The 18,420-nt window shown below is 39.6% G+C and overlaps 1 protein-coding gene across 3 annotated transcripts in view; it reads right to left on the reverse strand.

The window, feature by feature from the left end:
* The window catches only part of GMDS (GDP-mannose 4,6-dehydratase), a 550,304-nt gene that overhangs the window by 74,692 nt on the left and 457,192 nt on the right, over window positions 1-18,420 (reverse strand). The window contains exons 10-11 of one of the 3 annotated variants that reach the window (XM_073332194.1): window positions 14,963-14,993; window positions 12,885-14,031 (exon numbers count right to left, since the gene is read on the reverse strand). The exons of 1 other annotated variant lie outside the window; for it this stretch is intronic. In XM_073332194.1, the coding sequence (XP_073188295.1) occupies window positions 14,979-14,993 (15 nt within the window). In that variant the 3' untranslated portion in view covers window positions 12,885-14,031; window positions 14,963-14,978. Of the gene's footprint in view, window positions 1-12,884; window positions 14,032-14,556; window positions 14,994-18,420 lie in introns of those variants that run through there. One more of the 3 variants, XM_073332193.1, reaches the window with a different exon arrangement.

Consider the following 18,420-nt stretch of genomic DNA (forward strand, 5'->3'; position numbering starts at 1 on the left):
ATCTGTCTATGATGCCAGTTCGTTACCATTCAACTGATTTAATATGTGTAGATTATGAGCTTGTAACTGGGACATGGCACAACTGGACTGGTTCAGGAAGAAGGTTGTTTCCCAAAAGAGAATCAGAAGGATAAGATTTTGGAGTTAGACTGAACCTTTGCTCAATGCCTCTGCTCTTCCCTTGCTTTGGGTGAGGGGAGTAATTTGTTACAGCCCTTTTCCCCATTGACTCAGATCTGCTGGGGGGGGAAGGAAGGGGGTGTGTGTCAAACCCAAGGCTCCAGGATTGTTTCCCTTGCCCACCTGCTCAAGGGGTGTGTGCAGCTACTACGTCGCCTCTTGCATCAGGACCCAACGTCCAGGAGCAGCTCTAATGCAGCTGTGAAGGTCTTACTCTGCTGAGTGGTGGCATCAGGTTCAGGCACAATCTGGTCTAATATTAGCATGATTATCAGACATTAGAGCATGACTGAGCTTTTTGGGGCTAAAATAGTTTTAGACGGTATGGAGCAGCACCTTTGAAAGCTGGCCTCAAATGTGGCTGAGGCGATTAGTAAAGTCACCGTAACGGCATCAGAGATTTGTTGCAACATTATGAACAATATTCTAGCCAAAAGTGGGGGAAGTTCTGTAAACTCATTCTTTAAATCACCTCTTCAGAGCAGCCAGTACCAGCTGTACATTAGTCCTTATAGGGATGTGTTGGACTTGTTCTGAAAGTAACATGCAAACATGATGCACTGCAGTTCCATTTCTCCACCCAGAGATGATGTGCTGCATTTCGATTCCTCTCCCTCACCCCTAACTCCACCCAACTGTATGTGGTCTATTAAGAGACCTTAATAATGAATAATGCTTATTACTGTGGGGAGTCCCTATCAGTGCTATCTAGTCCACTTCAATGGAAGTAAACACAAAGAAAGAGTGAAATATCCTGTCTTCCTAGAAGTCAATGGCAAAACTTCCATTTGAACTCAGTGGGGCCAAGATTTTACTCTATAACTGGTATTACTTGTTTGTAGGACTTGGCTCTTAGATTGCAAGATATTCTGGTCAGGAATATATGTCTATAAAGTATATCTCACATTTTGGGTGCTATGTAAACAATAATTACAATAATAAATACACCAATCTAAAGAACATGACTGCACAGATACATTTATTTTGTGCTATATACTCCAAGTATTAGCAGTTCTGTTTTACAAGTCCCAACCTACAACTAAATCAATTCAATATAATCTCCCAAAATGATGATTTATGCTATAAATAACTCCACACTTTCTCATGCTCATAACTGTTTGAGAGATTCCACCTTGATCAGCTTTTAACATGTGGACCTGACAAATGGCTACAAGCAGAAATGTGAAGTACAGGGATGTATTGAATTCCTGGAGGCTGAAGTCCAAAACATTCTCATATTCAGGTAGTAACTTGTAGTGTCATAAAACTCTTCCTATATCTGTACTACTACAAATCAGAGCAGCTACTTTGATACATTAGGTAAGTACACCAACTAAAGCATAACAAATAGGAACCACTGTCAGCCATAATAACAACAAAATACACACATGCAGTCATAATTTTAATAACAGGTTATCATTTACCATTTGTTTTGCTTAGGTTGTTGCTGTTTGGATCAGTAAGTAGAATATTTGACATTTGGTTAAAATATAGTCCTATAAAGAATGGTACTTAATGTTTTAAGAGTACTCACTATTAATATTAGAATTGAAAAGGGTAACAGAAATGATCAAGGGGATGGGACATCTTCCATATGAGGAGAGATTAAAAAGACTGGGACTTCTCAGCTTGGAAAAGAGAGGATTAAGGGGGGATATGAAAGAGGTCTATAAAATTATGACTGGTGCTGAGAAAGTGAATAAGGAAGTGTTCTTTACTTCTTCACATAACACAAGAACCAGGAGTCACCCAATGAAATTAATAGGCAGCAGGTTTAAACCAAACAAAAGGAAGTACTACTTCATGCAACACAGTCAATCTGTGGAACTTGTTGCCAGGGGATGTTGTGAAGGCCAAAACTGTAACTGGGTCCAAAAAAGAATTAGGTAAGTAAGTTCCTGGATAGGTCCATCAATGGCTATTAGCCGAGATGATCAGGGATGCAACCCCATGCTCTGGGTGTCCCTAGCCCCTGACTGTCAAAAGCTGGGAATGGACAACAGGGGATGGATTACTTGATGATTGCCCTTTTCTGTTCATACCCTCTGAAGCACCTGGAATTGGCCACTGTTGGAAGGCGGGATTCTGGCCTAGATGGACCATTGGTCTGACCCAGTATGACTGTTCTTCTGTTCTAAATCTCTAAATTTCCTTATTAAATTGTAGAGTATTCTATAGTAGTAGTCTCAAATATTTTGCTTTACAGTAGTGTTACCACAGTGCTTTGGGAAATTACTCTGTAGCATTGCAGTATAGGGGTTATTAAAGTATAGCTCAAACAATCTAACTGTAAATATACCTTAGCATATTACCTATTTTAATAAAATGAAGTACACATTTGATTAAAATAATTGTGCATGTGAAGATAAATTTCTGCAAATAAGCCCAAGGCAGGTAACTAAAGACCTATAAGCATGATCCTAGCAGTGGGAAAATTCCTGGAATCAGATGTAGACAGCTGTATAAAAATATTCACACTGTTGGTGTTCCTAGCAGAAAGAAAAAAAATCATGTTTATTCTAGTTTCACAAAAAAGTAAAAGACTTGTTACTTTCACCCACATTTTTGGTGTTTTTCTCCCCTATAGAGCAAAAGGCAGGTTTTTGCAGGTGCCTTAAATTTAATTTGAAGTTGTGTGAAATTCCTTGTCAAACTGAAATTGAAATAGGAACGGATGTGACGTTTCTGCCTTTTTCCACATCATAATACTATCCCTGGCTAAGTGTAGAAACTGCACCAGACAAAAACTTTGTAGGCCTCATAGGCTGTAAGAAAAATATTTTTCAGAAATCATTGCCTGTGTTCTACTGAACTTTGTTTCCCTCATATAGCTCCTATCTCATCTCTTTTATGAGTCTCTAACTCCTTGACTGGTTGCAAAGTATTCTGAAGGTCTGTCTTGCTACCTGGTGGCTAGCCCATGATAGAATTGTGTATGGATTACAAGTTTCAACAGCCACCAGTATTGTTTAAAAAAGAGGAGCGAGCGAGTAGGCGAGAGAACAAGAGAGAGAAGTAGCAAGAGGAAGATTAATACTGAGTAAACTTCCATTCCCTTTAGTGATAATAGTAAATAAGATATTTAGTGATAATAGAAAACTGTGGGGAAGAAGGAGGGAAATAAAATTCAGAATATCTGAGGGAGTGAAGGAACACAGGTTATTAGCTGACTCACACAATTCATCTAAGCTCAAATCAAACAAAAGAAAATTTATCTCCGTAGTTAGATACAGTGACTCAGTGTACAAACACTCAATGAATAGGAAATGAATAGAATAGAGCTCAATGAATAGAAACTAGGAACAAGTAGCGGTCAATTAGGACCCACTCCTTCAAAAACTTATACACCTGCTTAATTTTACACACAAGAGTAGTCATGTTAAGTTTGTGCCTAAGTCTTTGTGAATTCCTTAAACTCTAAAGAGGTTGATTTTCATTTAAACTAAGGCCATTTTACATTGTGCGAGCAGCAGAAAGTAGCCTTCAAGTAAGTGTAAATATAATTTACTCCCATTTAAAAACCCCTTTAAAATACACACATCTTTCTGATGTTAAAATGATAAAATTAATCAAAAATGGTACTGTCAGGAAAATTTTTACAAGACTTGTTTGAAATTTGTTCTTTTCTTCTTACTATTTGAAATGCTCCCTTAGAAGCCAATGATTTTTTTTCTTCTACCAATGTTTTCTTTTTTCACTTAGCAAACTTAATTGTTCCCTGTGTTTTAAATAGAGCTGGAATTAAATGGAGCTGCATTTAACAACTTCAGCCTTTCTCTTCTTTTCTAAGCAAACACAGTTGTGCACTACCAGATTAGTCTTGAATATCAACATTGTGATGGAAACAATGTTTGTTAGTCAGCTGATGCTAAGCAAGTCACTGAGTTGTTGTAGAGTCTACAAAACAAGTGGCATTTTGTTACTTTTAATTTCCTAGCGTGGTAGATTAAAAAACCCCCCACCTTCCTAAAATAAATAAAAAAAAATACTTAGCACTTATGACACTTTACAAATTCAAACTGGAGTGAAGATATTATTTCTCACTACATCCCTGTGAAGCAGGTCTGATAAGTATTCTTATCCTAGCACAATTTCACATGATTACAGATGGGGACATGGTCAGAAAGATGAAGTAACATGCCTAGGGTCACACAGTAAATCTGTGACAGCAACAGGATTAGAACTCACAACTGCCCAATTGTTAACCCTGTGCTCATTTTCCCAGAAGCCACTACCTCTCATAAGGCAAGATAATCAAAATCTAGAAGGTCTTTCCTTTCCTACTGTATAGTAGACCACATTGTGAGCCTATTACATAAGGACAGGATCCTTTTGAAACAGCTTGTACTATATTTCCCCAGCTTTTCTAAGTAAGGAATAAGATGAGACCACATTTACATCTTAAAATTCTTTGATTTCTATTTCTATAATATACATCCTTCAAAAATTATGACAGCAGGAAGGTTTGTGAAGGTTCCTCACAGTTGTTAAAAATGTGTTGATTTCACATTTACACAAACACAGTATCTATCTAACACCTGTGTATTACAGTAACAACAACCCATTGTGTTGTAACATTGGCACTTCTTTTCTCCCTGTACATTAGAATAATGAAGTTTGGTTACTGAATTGTTAGCAGTGCTCACGGTCACATTGCAGATCTCCTCACTGCATGTGGATATTCCACCCTACTTTAGCTGCACAGATACATGAGTGGTTTATATGTTAAATATATATCAGTCACAGAGGATGTAAGTTTACAGTTTCGGACCATTAATTTGAAGCTTACACACCCTACTCATGCAAAGAAAGAAGGGTTTGGCTTTCAGAACAGGCTTCCTATTGATCCACGTAAGGCTGGAAACTATGTATAGAAATACAGTCAAACCTTTTAAGATGACATACAAAGTTTCCAGTAAGAGGATGAGATCCTTGAGACTGAAGGCACTGAAAAGCAGTCTTGTTGCCTAGCCAGTGAACTCAGGCTCCTATATTCCCTTTAATTTTGCATACAGATGGGAGCTTGCACTCATGGGTCATGGTTTTTAAGAGATAAAGCCAACAGGGTTCCATAAAAGTTACTGTAAAAATCTACAGTTTTTAAGAGACAGTGATTTCCTTTCTATAGGTTTTTCTATCAATCCTACATAATTTTATATCCTTGCTACAGAATTCTAAGGTTAGAAAAACCCATAGAAAAGAAATCACTCCTTGCAATTTAATACGACTTTCTCAACGTGTGTTTGGATAGCCAGGACTCAAGGTCCCTTGGTGAGAGGTGTCTCCTGGAAGTCCAACATTTGGTTTTGGGTGGAGGTGCCTTTTAAACTTCTAGGACTTGGGTATGGGGTGTTATCTAGGGACCAAAGTCTGATGATTGGGGTGACAGGTCTAGATATCTAGGACAAGGGACTAGGATGAGGTTTGATACTAAAATAACAAAGAGTGGAGTGTGGAAGGAGGAATGCTGCCCAAGCAGCTAGGTCTGAGTTACTGGGTGAGGGAGATACCTGAATATTCGGGACTCTGATTTGGAGGAACAGGACCTAATTTTACTTATTTATTTTTATGCAGCATCAATGACCCCTAATGAGCCTTACAGAAAAAGTAGAAAAGCAAGGCTCCTGCCCTGAAGAGTTATTTGAAATGCAATATTTTCAGTCCAAGTTTATATGAGGTCCACCAGACTCAGGCCGTGTGTGTGTGTGTGTGTGTGTGTGTGTGTGTGTGTGTATTTTTCAAGCAGGCTAGACTTGCAGCTGAAACCTACTCAGTTTAACTGAAAACATAAATTTGGAACAATGTATCCAAAACTGAATACTAGCCTCTTCACAGCACTCAGCTTAACTGTACAAGTGTTTCTGGAAATGTTTAATAGAAAAAAAAATTATTAAGAAACACTACAGGCCCAGTTATGTACATATCTTTTCTTCTTCTTTTTTGATAATCACTTTTATATTGCCTAAATCCCTAAAATCAGTGTCTGGACTCTAGCTGGAGGCTTCCCAAGAATTACTGCTTGTCAGCACCCTTTCCACAGAAATGAGGTTATTTACCTCCACTGACGTAATGTTAACTCATCTTTGTCCACTCACACACTGGAACCCTCTTTACGGGAAAGGCAAAACCTCAGTTTTCCCTCTCTAACACACACATATATAATCCAGATTTAAAATAAACAATCTGTGTCAGTAAAATGGGTTACTGGCTGCCTTGAAACAGGCCTGAGATACAACCTATAGCTTCTCAATGTATAAACCTGTAGAGTTCACTTTAAATACCTGGATATGATAAATTGGGATGGCTGAGGTTACTAGTCGTTGACATCTTTTACACCTTGGTCACCAGTTCAAACCTCAGACATATTGTTAGTGATGAGCAAACCTGAATTTCTATTAATTTCGGATCTTTACTTAGTTTAACAAACTTTCTGAATTTTTCCCTGCTCTCTACCTTTGTTGTGTGAGAATGATAACAGTTTTCTTTCCTCTGCCTCAGTGATCCTCTTGTGGGTCTCTGGGTCTGGGAAGTATTAAAGGGAAGTAAGGGAAGTAAGTAAGACATTTCCCCCAGGCTCTCCACATCATCACATCAGGCTGTGGTACTGGGGTCTGCTGATGTCCTCTCTGAATAAGGTGTTTCTGAGGCTTCCTTGACAGAAATACTGTAAACTACACAGCGTTCCTCAGAAACCTTCAGTTCACTCAAGATTTGGGTCTTTTATGGAAGTGCTGTGCCCACTGAGGCTTCATCAGCAGGAAAGCCCAGACAGCAGCAGGCTGAATTTCAGTCATCTAACCATAAGATAGGAGGCATTTCTGGTGAACCCACCTTTCCCAAGATTCAGCAAAAGTTGGAGAGAAGTTGGTTGGAGAGAAGCAGGAAATTCTAGTGGACAGGGATGGGATGGATTGATTTTTAATTACATTAGTTTGTCCATCCCTAATAGTAACTAGTATTTGGTAGCCTACGTGAAATGAGTTGTTGATCACATTGCTTTGACTAGCAGACAGGTACCCACATAAAAAAACCCTATCACTGGTACATTTGTTGGCAGTCTCTGCAGAGACCTAGCTGATTTTCTTTCACCTCAAGGTGATCCCTCCAGATCATGATTGTGGTCAGCTGGTAAAATAGTGTGCAGAAACTTGCATCAGTACCAGCACTGTAGATAAACAGAGGATCTCAGTCAATGGGACACTTCAAAAACTCTACATTGGCCTACAAAAACCCATTCAGTTAAATTTGGCGTATGCATATCTTGGTAATTGTTCTACAATAACTATAGCACATGTGATGACAATCCTCTCCACTTTCTAGAAAAACTGCTACTCTCTTTCAGACACAAACTTCACCATAGTCAGCCATGCCTTTGTGACCTCTTGGTTAGACTATTATAATGTGCTGCCTAATTGGGCATACTCTGAAACTGATCATTGACTGAGGCAGTTGTAGGAGACAGCTGCTTGCTTCTTAAAATAGGGACAGGTTACTTGTAACTGTCACCAGCTACACTGTTACCAGGATGTCAAAGAATATAGTTCAAGGTGTTAGTATTAAATATGAACTCCTTCACAATATAGGATTTAGCTACCTGAGTGAGTGATCACATCTTGCTTTTTGAATCTGCCCAGCAACAACAGTCAGGACAGGGTAGATCTGCTTTTGGTCCTTAACACTGGAAGAAAAATGTAGGGCTTTTTCTGCCAAGTGTCTGAGGAGTGAAACTCCGTTCAGACCCATTTGTCACAAACCCCTACTGGCTGCATTTCGAAATGCATAAATCTTCTATGTTGGGATTAACCCTTCCCTGACCATTTTGCAGATTCCCTCCCTTGTTTGTTTCTTTTTGCTGTTGTGTTCATCTTTCCCCCCATCCTTTGCACTATGTGAATACTGACCTCTTTGTAGGTAGGTTGTTTACCTCTAGGGCTATTTGGTTTCCTCCTTTGCCTAATTCCTGAGTTCTGTCTCACTATATACAGTATATGAGCTAGTTGGTTCTTTTAGATTGATTGTAACACTCTGGGTTTTGACTTTTGTTGTTGTGCTCTTGCAATAGGCACCCGACAAAGATGTTACATACAAAGATAATAGCCATAAACCATTTCTTGGGGTGGGGGGAAGAGTGGAGTGGGGAGGGAGCCTGAATACAATTTAGGAAACTCTTCTGCAGCCTCTTTAACTATGTCCAGGATAAAAGGCTGTGTTAACCTTATGGGATTAGTAGTACAGAAGAACTGTTTGGAGTGAGGAGTAAATGTCACAACACACAGTCAGTGGTGACACAAAGTGATATAAAAAGAGGGTTTGGTAGGCTTTGTTGCTTAGTTACCAATACAGCACACAGAGCAAACCTGGTCATCTCGCTAACCTGAGCTTTTCCTAATACCTCACATTTCCTCTGTTTACAATTCCATCATCATAACCAACTTTCTAATCCCCCCAATGCATTGAAATAGAGCCTAGGATCAAGAGGGAAACTGTGCCAGAGATTAGAGGTATGGGGATTTACAACTGGTATCTAATGAGAAACTATAGTAGGAGCCAATCACTTTGGTCAGAGGACAGTCCTTGTTGTTTTAAAAAAGATTTTTTATATATATAGATATTTGCTTAAGGATCAGAATGTGGAAAATGTGTTTTGTGAGTTAATCAGATGAAACAAAACAAAAACAATTCCTTTTCCACTCACCCCACCCGGAAATCTGTTAAACTAAGCTCTGGAAAGCACTGACTCAGTAACAGATGTAGTGAATTACAAACATATATTTGTCACAGATTACTGTACAAGAAAATAGGCAGCTGTCCCACTTCAAAATACATTTTTTTGCTTTCATTATTATTAATCCATCTTTTCTGCATGTAGCTATTCAACATTAAGCATGACTGAAATGCAGTACAGTTCAGCACTCTGGCAAAAAGAGAGCCTGCAAAAAATACAAAAAGGTTGCAAAAAGGATACCTGATTTAAAAGATATTTTTGGTAGGCAATCAGATGGTTTGCTTTGAATTTCAATGACTGTCGACAGAACTGTAGTTTAAGTGTTACTGCATTTGCAGAAGGGCTGATGAGGAGTTTTAGTTTACTGCACTCTTAACCATAATACAATAGATAAAATTCTAAGTCACTACATCTGAGAGCTCTACCAAAGCTATAAAAATATACTGGCAAGGCTGGAAAGAAGACATTTAAATGAGGCCAGGCTAGGTGTTTCCAAGAGGTGAGTGACCCTGTTTTATGTTATGCCAGACAATGTTAACATCTTAAACACTATCTCTGTCAAGTGACAGATGTATTATTGTCTGTGAATTATTAAAACAACTTCACCTTGTCAGCCTTAATCCTTTCTCAATTGAAAAAAAATCTGTCGAGGCAGGCATTCACTTTTAATCTATTACTAAATCTTTTTGACGCTTGGTAATATTTTTCATATAGTCTGCTTTGGTCAGCTTGTCAGATACTATGCCTGAACATTGGCCGTGACCACCAGCTAATCACAAGCATAATGCTCTTTGTTTGTTTGTGAGTTCCCCCTGCCTTGCTGAGAGCTACCGTGTCCCCTTTCACCTACCCAGTTGGGAGACCAGACAACTTGGGGACCATCCAAAACTGGCATTAAGATCCATTCCCTGGTTCAGGGAGAGTACTGTAGCTATTACAGCACACAAATCATTTCTGCGGATTTTAATCAATAAAAAATGTTTGGACAGCTAGATCTCTCATGCTTGCCTGCACACACATGTAAATACTCCTTGAACACTAGCAAACACTGGGAATGTGGCATGAGGCTAAAATCAATTAGCAATGTTGTTCAAAATTGCTCACGTTTTGTTACAGGCAGCCTCACTGTCACAGGCTATCCTGGTGTCATGCAGAGATGGGAAATAATGTGATCCAAAGATAACATCCATCCAGTGTATTGCTCAAGGAGCAATCTCTACTGTATCTGGGCAGCGCCATTGGAAACATGCCCTACATCCTCATGTCTCCCTCCCAATGTTGCCAGTTTGGTAAAGATGACAAAAAGGGGTGGATTTGTAAGTTTTTAAAACAAACATTTCAAATCCTCCACCCCCACCAACCATTTGCCCAAAGTGAAGCAAGAGAGACAAGTTAAAGGATGGAGATGCTGGGGGTAAAACAGAATGATCAAAAATTTTCTGTGGAAAATTCTAACAGAAAATTGGGGTTTTGACCAAGCAAAAGCTGTCATGAAAATGTCTGTTTTCCCCCAAAATTATTAATTTTTGTTAGAAAACTGAATATCTGGGGGGTCTTTTTTGGGTCAAATGTATTTCAGCGCTTGGTTTTTCCAATGAAAAGTCAACAGGAAAAAAAAACCACTCAGGTTATGATCAGCTCTAGGAAGAATAAACTTCCTCAGAACTGGATGCCCCTTTATGGATGTCTTTCAGGATGGACTGATTTAAATCAAAATTATTTAAATCACCATTTTTAATCATGATTGAAATCAGCAAGGAGGAAACTCTGATTTAAATTGATTTTAATCATGTTTTGCATTTATACCTTTTAGTTGTTTTACTACAGAAAGGTTTATTCTTATTGATTGTTAACCATTAAAGCATATTGATTTGCAACTAAATATAGCCTTTACACTAAATTTGGTGCTTCTTTTTGCTAACCAGGAGTATACACTATACCTATACACATTTAGTTAAGCAGTTATACAGCTAAACTTTTACTCTTATCCATATTCTTAATTTTTATTCTTTTATGTTAGAAAATGGTGAATGATGCATTTTTATTTACTAGATTATTGTTATTTGCAATTCAAATTCAACTGAAAATTCACAAAAATAGGAATTTATTTTTTATTATTAAATAAAACTCTTAAATGTGTTTCATGCAGAAGAAAAAAGTTTATCAAAACAATTTTTGCATTTAAAGATAAATGAATTATTAAAACAGTTTACCTATCTATCTAAACTATTTATCTGTAGTTAGTGAACTGAACTAATTGATTCTGGGCACTATGTCCTTCAAGATTTTAGAACTAGGAAAGCTAATCCTCTCACACCTAGTTTTTATTCATAGATTGGAAGAGGAACACAAGCCTTCCTGATTTTTCAGCTTCCAGTTGGTTTCTCAACTCTGAATGAAATAGTTATTGAACTAAACTAGTTGAATAAACTGAAATGATGAAAATTCTCTCTCTGTACCTGCCAAAGAGGTTACTGCTATCAAATGTTGGTTTAGCACTTTTCAGCAAACTCTGGGTCCCGGTGCTTAGTCAGTGGTTTGACTTTCTTTATAACCTGGCAGCACATATGTACTCTTATGTGTCTTTTTTTGGTATTTAATTTAAATTATTTGACTAGTTTATAAGTAGTTTAGGTCCCAACATAAGCTGTTAATTTCAAATTTAATTTTAAATATGTTTCTTTTAAAAAATATACCTGTATTTAATTTTAATTAAAAATTCAATGTATGTAAAATTCTATTTTTTAAATTAGACATCATTGAATTTTATGCACCCAGGTTTCTTTACAACTTTATCTACCTCTATGGTCTTCATAGCAGTAACCTATGCAAGGTACCTTGCAAACATTAATGAATTTACTCTCACTCTGAGGAAGAGCAGTATCCTCACTGTACAGATTTTACAAAACAAGACACAAGAGATCAAGATCCTGATTCAGCAAAGCACTTTAGTACCCCGCTTAAAAATAAGCATATGCTTAAGAGTTTTGCTGTGTCTTGGCCAAACAGATCTGCCCACACCACAAAGGGAGATAGTGGCAGACCCAGGAATCTCAGATCTTCTGAGTCCTAGACTAGCATTTTAACCACTCGAGTATCCTTTCTCGAACTTGTATATATATAAGCAAGTTAAATGTTTGTCTTACATTGGTCTTTGACCTATTTTCTTTCTTTGAGCTATTCCTTTGGTAACCAAATCTGGCATTTTCTTCTCTCCTTCATACCCTTCACATTAGTGGTCTGATTTTCAGAGATTTAAACAGGAATTGCAAGTGTCAAAATCAGTACGATTTAGTTGTCAGTTACATAGAGAAGAACCTTAGGCTAAACTGTGGCTTTTCCACAAGCCCCATGTTTATTATTGCAATGCTAGTTTCCCCTTGTTTTGAAACAGGTGCAGCTCTATACCTGGTACATCCCTCAGAGCATTAGCATAACTGCACTGTCTGGTGCATTGGGGGGCTCATTTGCCACCCACCAAAAGGGAAGGGGAGTAGCAGCTCTGCTGAGGCTGCTTTCCCCACTGTGATGTTATTTGCAATGTGGGCAGCCGGTACAGGGGGCTAAAAGATGTCTTGGGGACACTTGCTTGCCTGGGCAGGAGTGCCAGACAGGCCACAATCTGGCACTTACCCAACTTGTCTGACTATGTTCACCCTTTCAGGAAGTATGTTGCTGTTGTAGGGTATCAGACTGCTGCATGCACCTGAGAGGATTGTTATGTGCACTTCAGAAAGCAGACACCTTCTGAGTCCATTATCAGAATAAAAAAGAATGGCTACCTTTATACGGCTCTTTAAAAAAGGCTGACAGGAAAGAAACAGAACAAAAAATCTTGGTAATTAAAAGGTCAAGTTATCTTCCTGATAGGGTGGACACAAACTGGTATTTCCCTAATATCACTGTAAAAGGTGATTGTTTGGAAACCAAGAGTACAGTCATCTGTCAGGAGTCCGAGCTGGCACACCAGCTTCTCTGCATGGTATCTCCACCCTTGAAAACTCTCCAAATCCACATCCTGTTGCAGAAACATTCACTGTTTTACTGGAAATCAATGTCTCGCTTTTATAGAAACTTGCTTTTTTATTTATTTTCAAATGTGTAATTTGTCAGATTTTTTTTACTGACTGAACGGGTAAACCAGAGAGATCAGGGGAAGCGATGGGAGAGATGGGGTTCTACATAAAAATGAATAATGTTCCTAAAACATGAAAAAACTGTGTGCTGTGGCATATACAGTTGAATAGCCCTGTTTGGAAGACTTAAATACTAAGTAGGCTAATTTTCAATGCAAATTTAGCAGAAGGTATTTTTAACATCAATATTACAGCATGAAGCTTCACACATCACATTCTAGTATTTTGTAATTGTCATTTCCCTCTCTACACCCACACACATGCAACAGAAGTAGACAGAGGAAAGTAGATGAAGTGCTAGCACTCCAGCGTTTTATTCCAGGATTGATGGAGGAAACCTGACCCCATACTCTTTCTCTCCCCTGAATCCAAAGCCCAGAAGAGGCGTTTTTCTTTTCCACTCAGTTCATGCCCTTAATGCATTCTAAATGCACAAAACACCCTGGGAGAATGCCATCTGGGTTGTGAGCAATGGGGGTAAATGTATACCTGAAAAATGTAGGGCTACAGTTGCGGAAAAATGGTGACTTTTTTTTTATTATTTGCCCATTTTTCATAAAAAAAATTTTTTCTAACCTTTTTTGACAAGCTTCTACAAAGGGCCCTGATTTTCAAAAAGAGCTCAGCTCCCATTTAGGAACCAAACTGAGTGGCCAGACTTTTAAAAGAACCCAACAAACCAGATGCTGAGCTCTTCTGAAAATATGATAGTGTTACAATGGGTGCTGCTGGATGCTCAGCACTTGAAAATTTGGCCCTGGTCTCTCTTGAAAATCTCATCCCATGTGGGTGAATGGAAAAGGGACCGGGCTGCTGGGCAATACTCAGGCAGAAAAAGATCAGTGGGCAACAAACTAGATAGGTGGCAAGGATGCATTAGGGCTGGAGCTGTCTGAAGCAAGAGCTCTTATGTATTTTATATCCTCCAGTCTCTCCCCCTTCTCAGTTCCTTCTCTGGTGAGACTGTGCTTCTTCCAACACAGCTGGAGCCTGCGTATAGGCAGAGATAAGAAAACAAAAGCATGGAGGAAGAGGGTGAGAAAATAGATAGAGATCATGAAGGAGGGAAGAGAGTCAAAATGGGGGGGGGGGGAGAGCTGAGGGAAAGAGGAGACAAGGGGATAACTGGGGAACTAAGAAGAGATGTAAAATATAAATAAATACGTAGATGGGGGGAAAACCCAAAGAGGAGGCACAAAATCAAAAGAGAAGAAAGCAGGAGAGGAGTGATTGAAATAAGCTAGCCTGATGGGGACAGCACTTCTTGTCAATCAGAGACAGGAAGCACAGCCTGGGGAACAGTTGATTAAAAATAAAAAGCTATGTGAACTTAATCCGATCCCTTCAGGTCTGCAAACCTGTGCTGGGAATCTGGGGAGAGCAGGCTGTCTTGGGATACTTCAGCCTGTCCACTCCTGAATAGAGAGGTATGGGGACATGGGGGAAAAAAAAAATCAATTGAAATATTTTGAATCTCCACAAATATTTGGATTGATTGGGTCAGTTCTTATTTGAGATGAAGGGCTTCACTTCATCTGAAGGTTTTGCACTTAAGAACATGCTTAACTTTAGGTGTGTGAGACATCCCATCAATGACTCACATGAATAAAGTTAGGCACATGCTTAAATGCTTTGCAGGGTTGGGGCCTAATTAGGAAGCTAAATAACCTTCGATTCTCATTCTCCTCTCCCTCAGTTCCAATCCTCCATTCTCTCAGGCTTGATTTAAAACTGTTTCCAAGAGTTGGGTGTAGATCTCCTGCAATTCTGTAATTACCACTTGTCAGCCTCATTTAGAGGAATGATCAAATGGGGAAGGGTAGGGAGCAGCGGCCATTTGCCTGGGTGACAGCTCCGTCTCCAAACTAATCTTTCAAAGGATTTGACATCTCTTCACCCAGCCACAGCAGAAAATTTTTACCTAAAGTCAATTTTCTTCAGCCACTTTCACCCTTTGAAAAAAAAAAAAAAAAAGGCCATGAATCTTATAACAAGTACAGTGCAACATTCAGAGCGCAAAACAGTTGTAACTTAGATCAGAGGAGTTAAGGGAACACTTTCCTTTTGTTAAGGGTTGTCAGTTAGTTGCAGTACTAAGAGATCAAATGGCAGAATTAGAGAGATGTTCTCAGGAAGATCAATGAATACAGGAAGTTCACAGATGACACACAGCTCATTTTAAACCTCAGGAATGACAACAGGGCAGGAGGAGGAGCAGGGCCAGCTGTGAAAGTTGCCAGAGGAGAACATTGGAGGCACAGCAGAGGAGAAACAGATGACATAAAGGGCAGCAACTGGTTAACTGAGAAGCATAGCATGGGATGACTATAATGGTAGCATCCAGCAGGATTCCAGCATTGAATGTCACTGAGGTGGATTTAAAAGATGGGACTGTCAAGTATGATGTAATGAACAAATTGTGAAACAACAACAAGCAGAAGAGTATCTGAAGCATGCATTGTGGATAGTGGCTCTATACAAAGGGATGAATGCCAGGGTAGTAGTTAGTCTTACAGCAGAAGGAAAGGACAAGGGTATTTATTAAGAGGATTAATAAGACAGCGAGCAGAATTTTGCATGAACTTGCTGAAGATAGGCAGGGTGGAAGACACCTTGCAAAAAAGACAATCTAATAACAAAAATGATCTTCACATACTTCACCGAGGAACGCAGTGATATTCAAGGTAAAAAAAGAATTTAAAGGAATATAGGAGAAAGAAAAGCAAAGGAGGGATAAGAAAAGAAAGCAAAAACAACTTTGTATATACATAGACATATACATATGGAATGAGAGCAGGTTCTCTTGGAGTATTTCGGCATGTCTAGTCCTGACTAGAGAGGTGCATGGAAATGAAAAAAACAAACAAACAAAAAAAAATTGACTTTTTTTTGAATCTCCACAAATATTTGGATCAATTGGATAAGTTGCCAGAAGCTGGGAATGGGCGATGGCTCACTTGACTATTACCTGTTCTGTTCATTCTCTCTGGGGCATCTGGCATTGGCCACTGTCAGAAGACAGGATACTGAGCTAGATGGACCTTTGGTCTGACCCAGTATGGCCGTTCTTCTGTTCTTAATTGGGTCAATTCTTATTTGAGCTGCACTGCTTCACTTCATATGAAGGTTTGGCAAAGCACTTAAGCACATGGTTAGAGCACATTGCTATTCAGGTCTATTCCTGGCATTACCACTGACTCATGACCATAGGCAAGTTGCTTAGCTTTTTTTGTCCTTCAATTTACTCACTAGTGAAACAGGGAGGCAGCAGCACCTCTGATCTATTTCACACGAACTTTGTGACTTTGTCCTTACCCATAACTATTTCACATTTGGGGACAATGTATACCTTCAGATCAGCGGCACTGCTATGGGTACCCGCATGGCCCCACAGTATGCCAACATTTTTATGGCTGATTTAGAACAACGCTTCCTCAGCTCTCGTCCCCTAAAGCCCCTACTCTACTTGCGCTATATTGATGACATCTTCATCATCTGGACCCATGGAAAAGAAGCCCTTGAGGAATTCCACCATGATTTCAACAATTTCCATCCCACCACCAACCTCAGCCTGGTCCAGTCCACACAAGAGATCCACTTCCTGGACACTACAGTGCTAATAAACAATGGCCACATAAACACCACCCTATACCGTAAACCTACTGACCGCTATTCCTACCTGCATGCCTCCAGCTTTCACCCTGACCACACCACACGATCCATCGTCTACAGCCAAGCTCTGCGATACAACCGCATTTGCTCCAACCCCTCAGACAGAGACAAACACCTACAAGATCTCTGTCAAGCTTTCTTACAACTACAATACCCACCTGCAGAAGTAAAGAAACAGATTGATAGAGCCAGAAGAGTTCCCAGAAGTTACCTACTACAGGACAGGCCTAACAAAGAAAATAACAGAACGCCACTAGCCGTCACCTTCAGCCCCCAACTAAAACCCCTCCAACGCATTATTAAGGATCTACAACCTATCCTAAAGGATGACCCAACACTCTCACAAGTCTTGGGAGACAGGCCAGTCCTTGCCTACAGACAGCCCCGCAACCTGAAGCAAATACTCACCAACAACCACATACCACACAACAGAACCACTAACCCAGGAACTTATCCTTGCAACAAAGCCCGTTGCCAATTGTGCCCACATATCTATTCAGGGGACACCATCACAGGGCCTAATAACATCAGCCACACTATCAGAGGCTCGTTCACCTGCACATCCACCAATGTGATCTATGCCATCATGTGCCAGCAATGCCCCTCTGCCATGTACATTGGTCAAACTGGACAGTCTCTACGTAAAAGAATAAATGGACACAAATCAGATGTCAAGAATTACAACATTCATAAACCAGTCGGAGAACACTTCAATCTCTCTGGTCACGCAATCACAGACATGAAGGTCGCTATCTTAAAACAAAAAAACTTCAAATCCAGACTCCAGCGAGAAACTGCTGAATTGGAATTCATTTGCAAATTGGATACTATTAATTTAGGCTTAAATAGAGACTGGGAGTGGCTAAGTCATTATGCAAGGTAGCCTGTTTCCTCTTGTTTTTTCCTACCCCCCCCCCCAGATGTTCTGGTTTAACTTGGATTTAAACCTGGAGAATGGTCAGTTTAGATGAGCTATTACCAGCAGGAGAGTGAGTTTGTGTGTGTATGGGGGTGGGGGGGATGTGAGAAAACCTTGATCTATGCAGGAAATAGCCCGACTTGATTATGTAAAGAGTTGTCACTTTGGATGGGCTAGCACCAGCAGGAGAGTGAATTTGTGTGGGGGGGTGGAGGGTGAGAAAACCTGGATTTGTGCTGGAAATGGCCCACCTGTTGATCACTTTAGATAAGCTATTACCAGCAGGACAGTGGGGTGGGAGGAGGTATTGTTTCATGATTTCTGTGTGTATATAAAGTCTGCTGCAGTTTCCACAGTAAACATCTGATGAAGTGAGCTGTAGCTCACGAAAGCTCATGCTCAAATAAACTGGTTAGTCTCTAAGGTGCCACAAGTACTCCTTTTCTTTTTGCGAATACAGACTAACACGGCTGTTCCTCTGAAACTAATTATTCAATGTTTGTCAAGGGCTGAGTTCCTTATGAAAGGCACAACAAAGGGACACATTATTATCCTTCTATAGCTAAATCAGAAATGTAAGTTTTCAATGGTAACTCTGAAGTATCTGACATAAGAGACACCTGTACTGAAATAGAAAAATGTCTGCAGGGTTTTAATACCAGAAGACAGAGTTTACCAGACAGAAAGGCAAAATGAAAAAGAGGGGTGGGTGGCAATGGAACTGACGGATAATACTGAGTCTGAGCTAAGTAAAGAAAATATATTGGCTGACACAGCAGCAGAGTCAG

The sequence above is a fragment of the Lepidochelys kempii genome, chromosome 2 (genome assembly GCF_965140265.1).
Source record: "Lepidochelys kempii isolate rLepKem1 chromosome 2, rLepKem1.hap2, whole genome shotgun sequence".
In the NCBI taxonomy this organism is placed as follows: Eukaryota; Metazoa; Chordata; order Testudines; family Cheloniidae; genus Lepidochelys; species Lepidochelys kempii.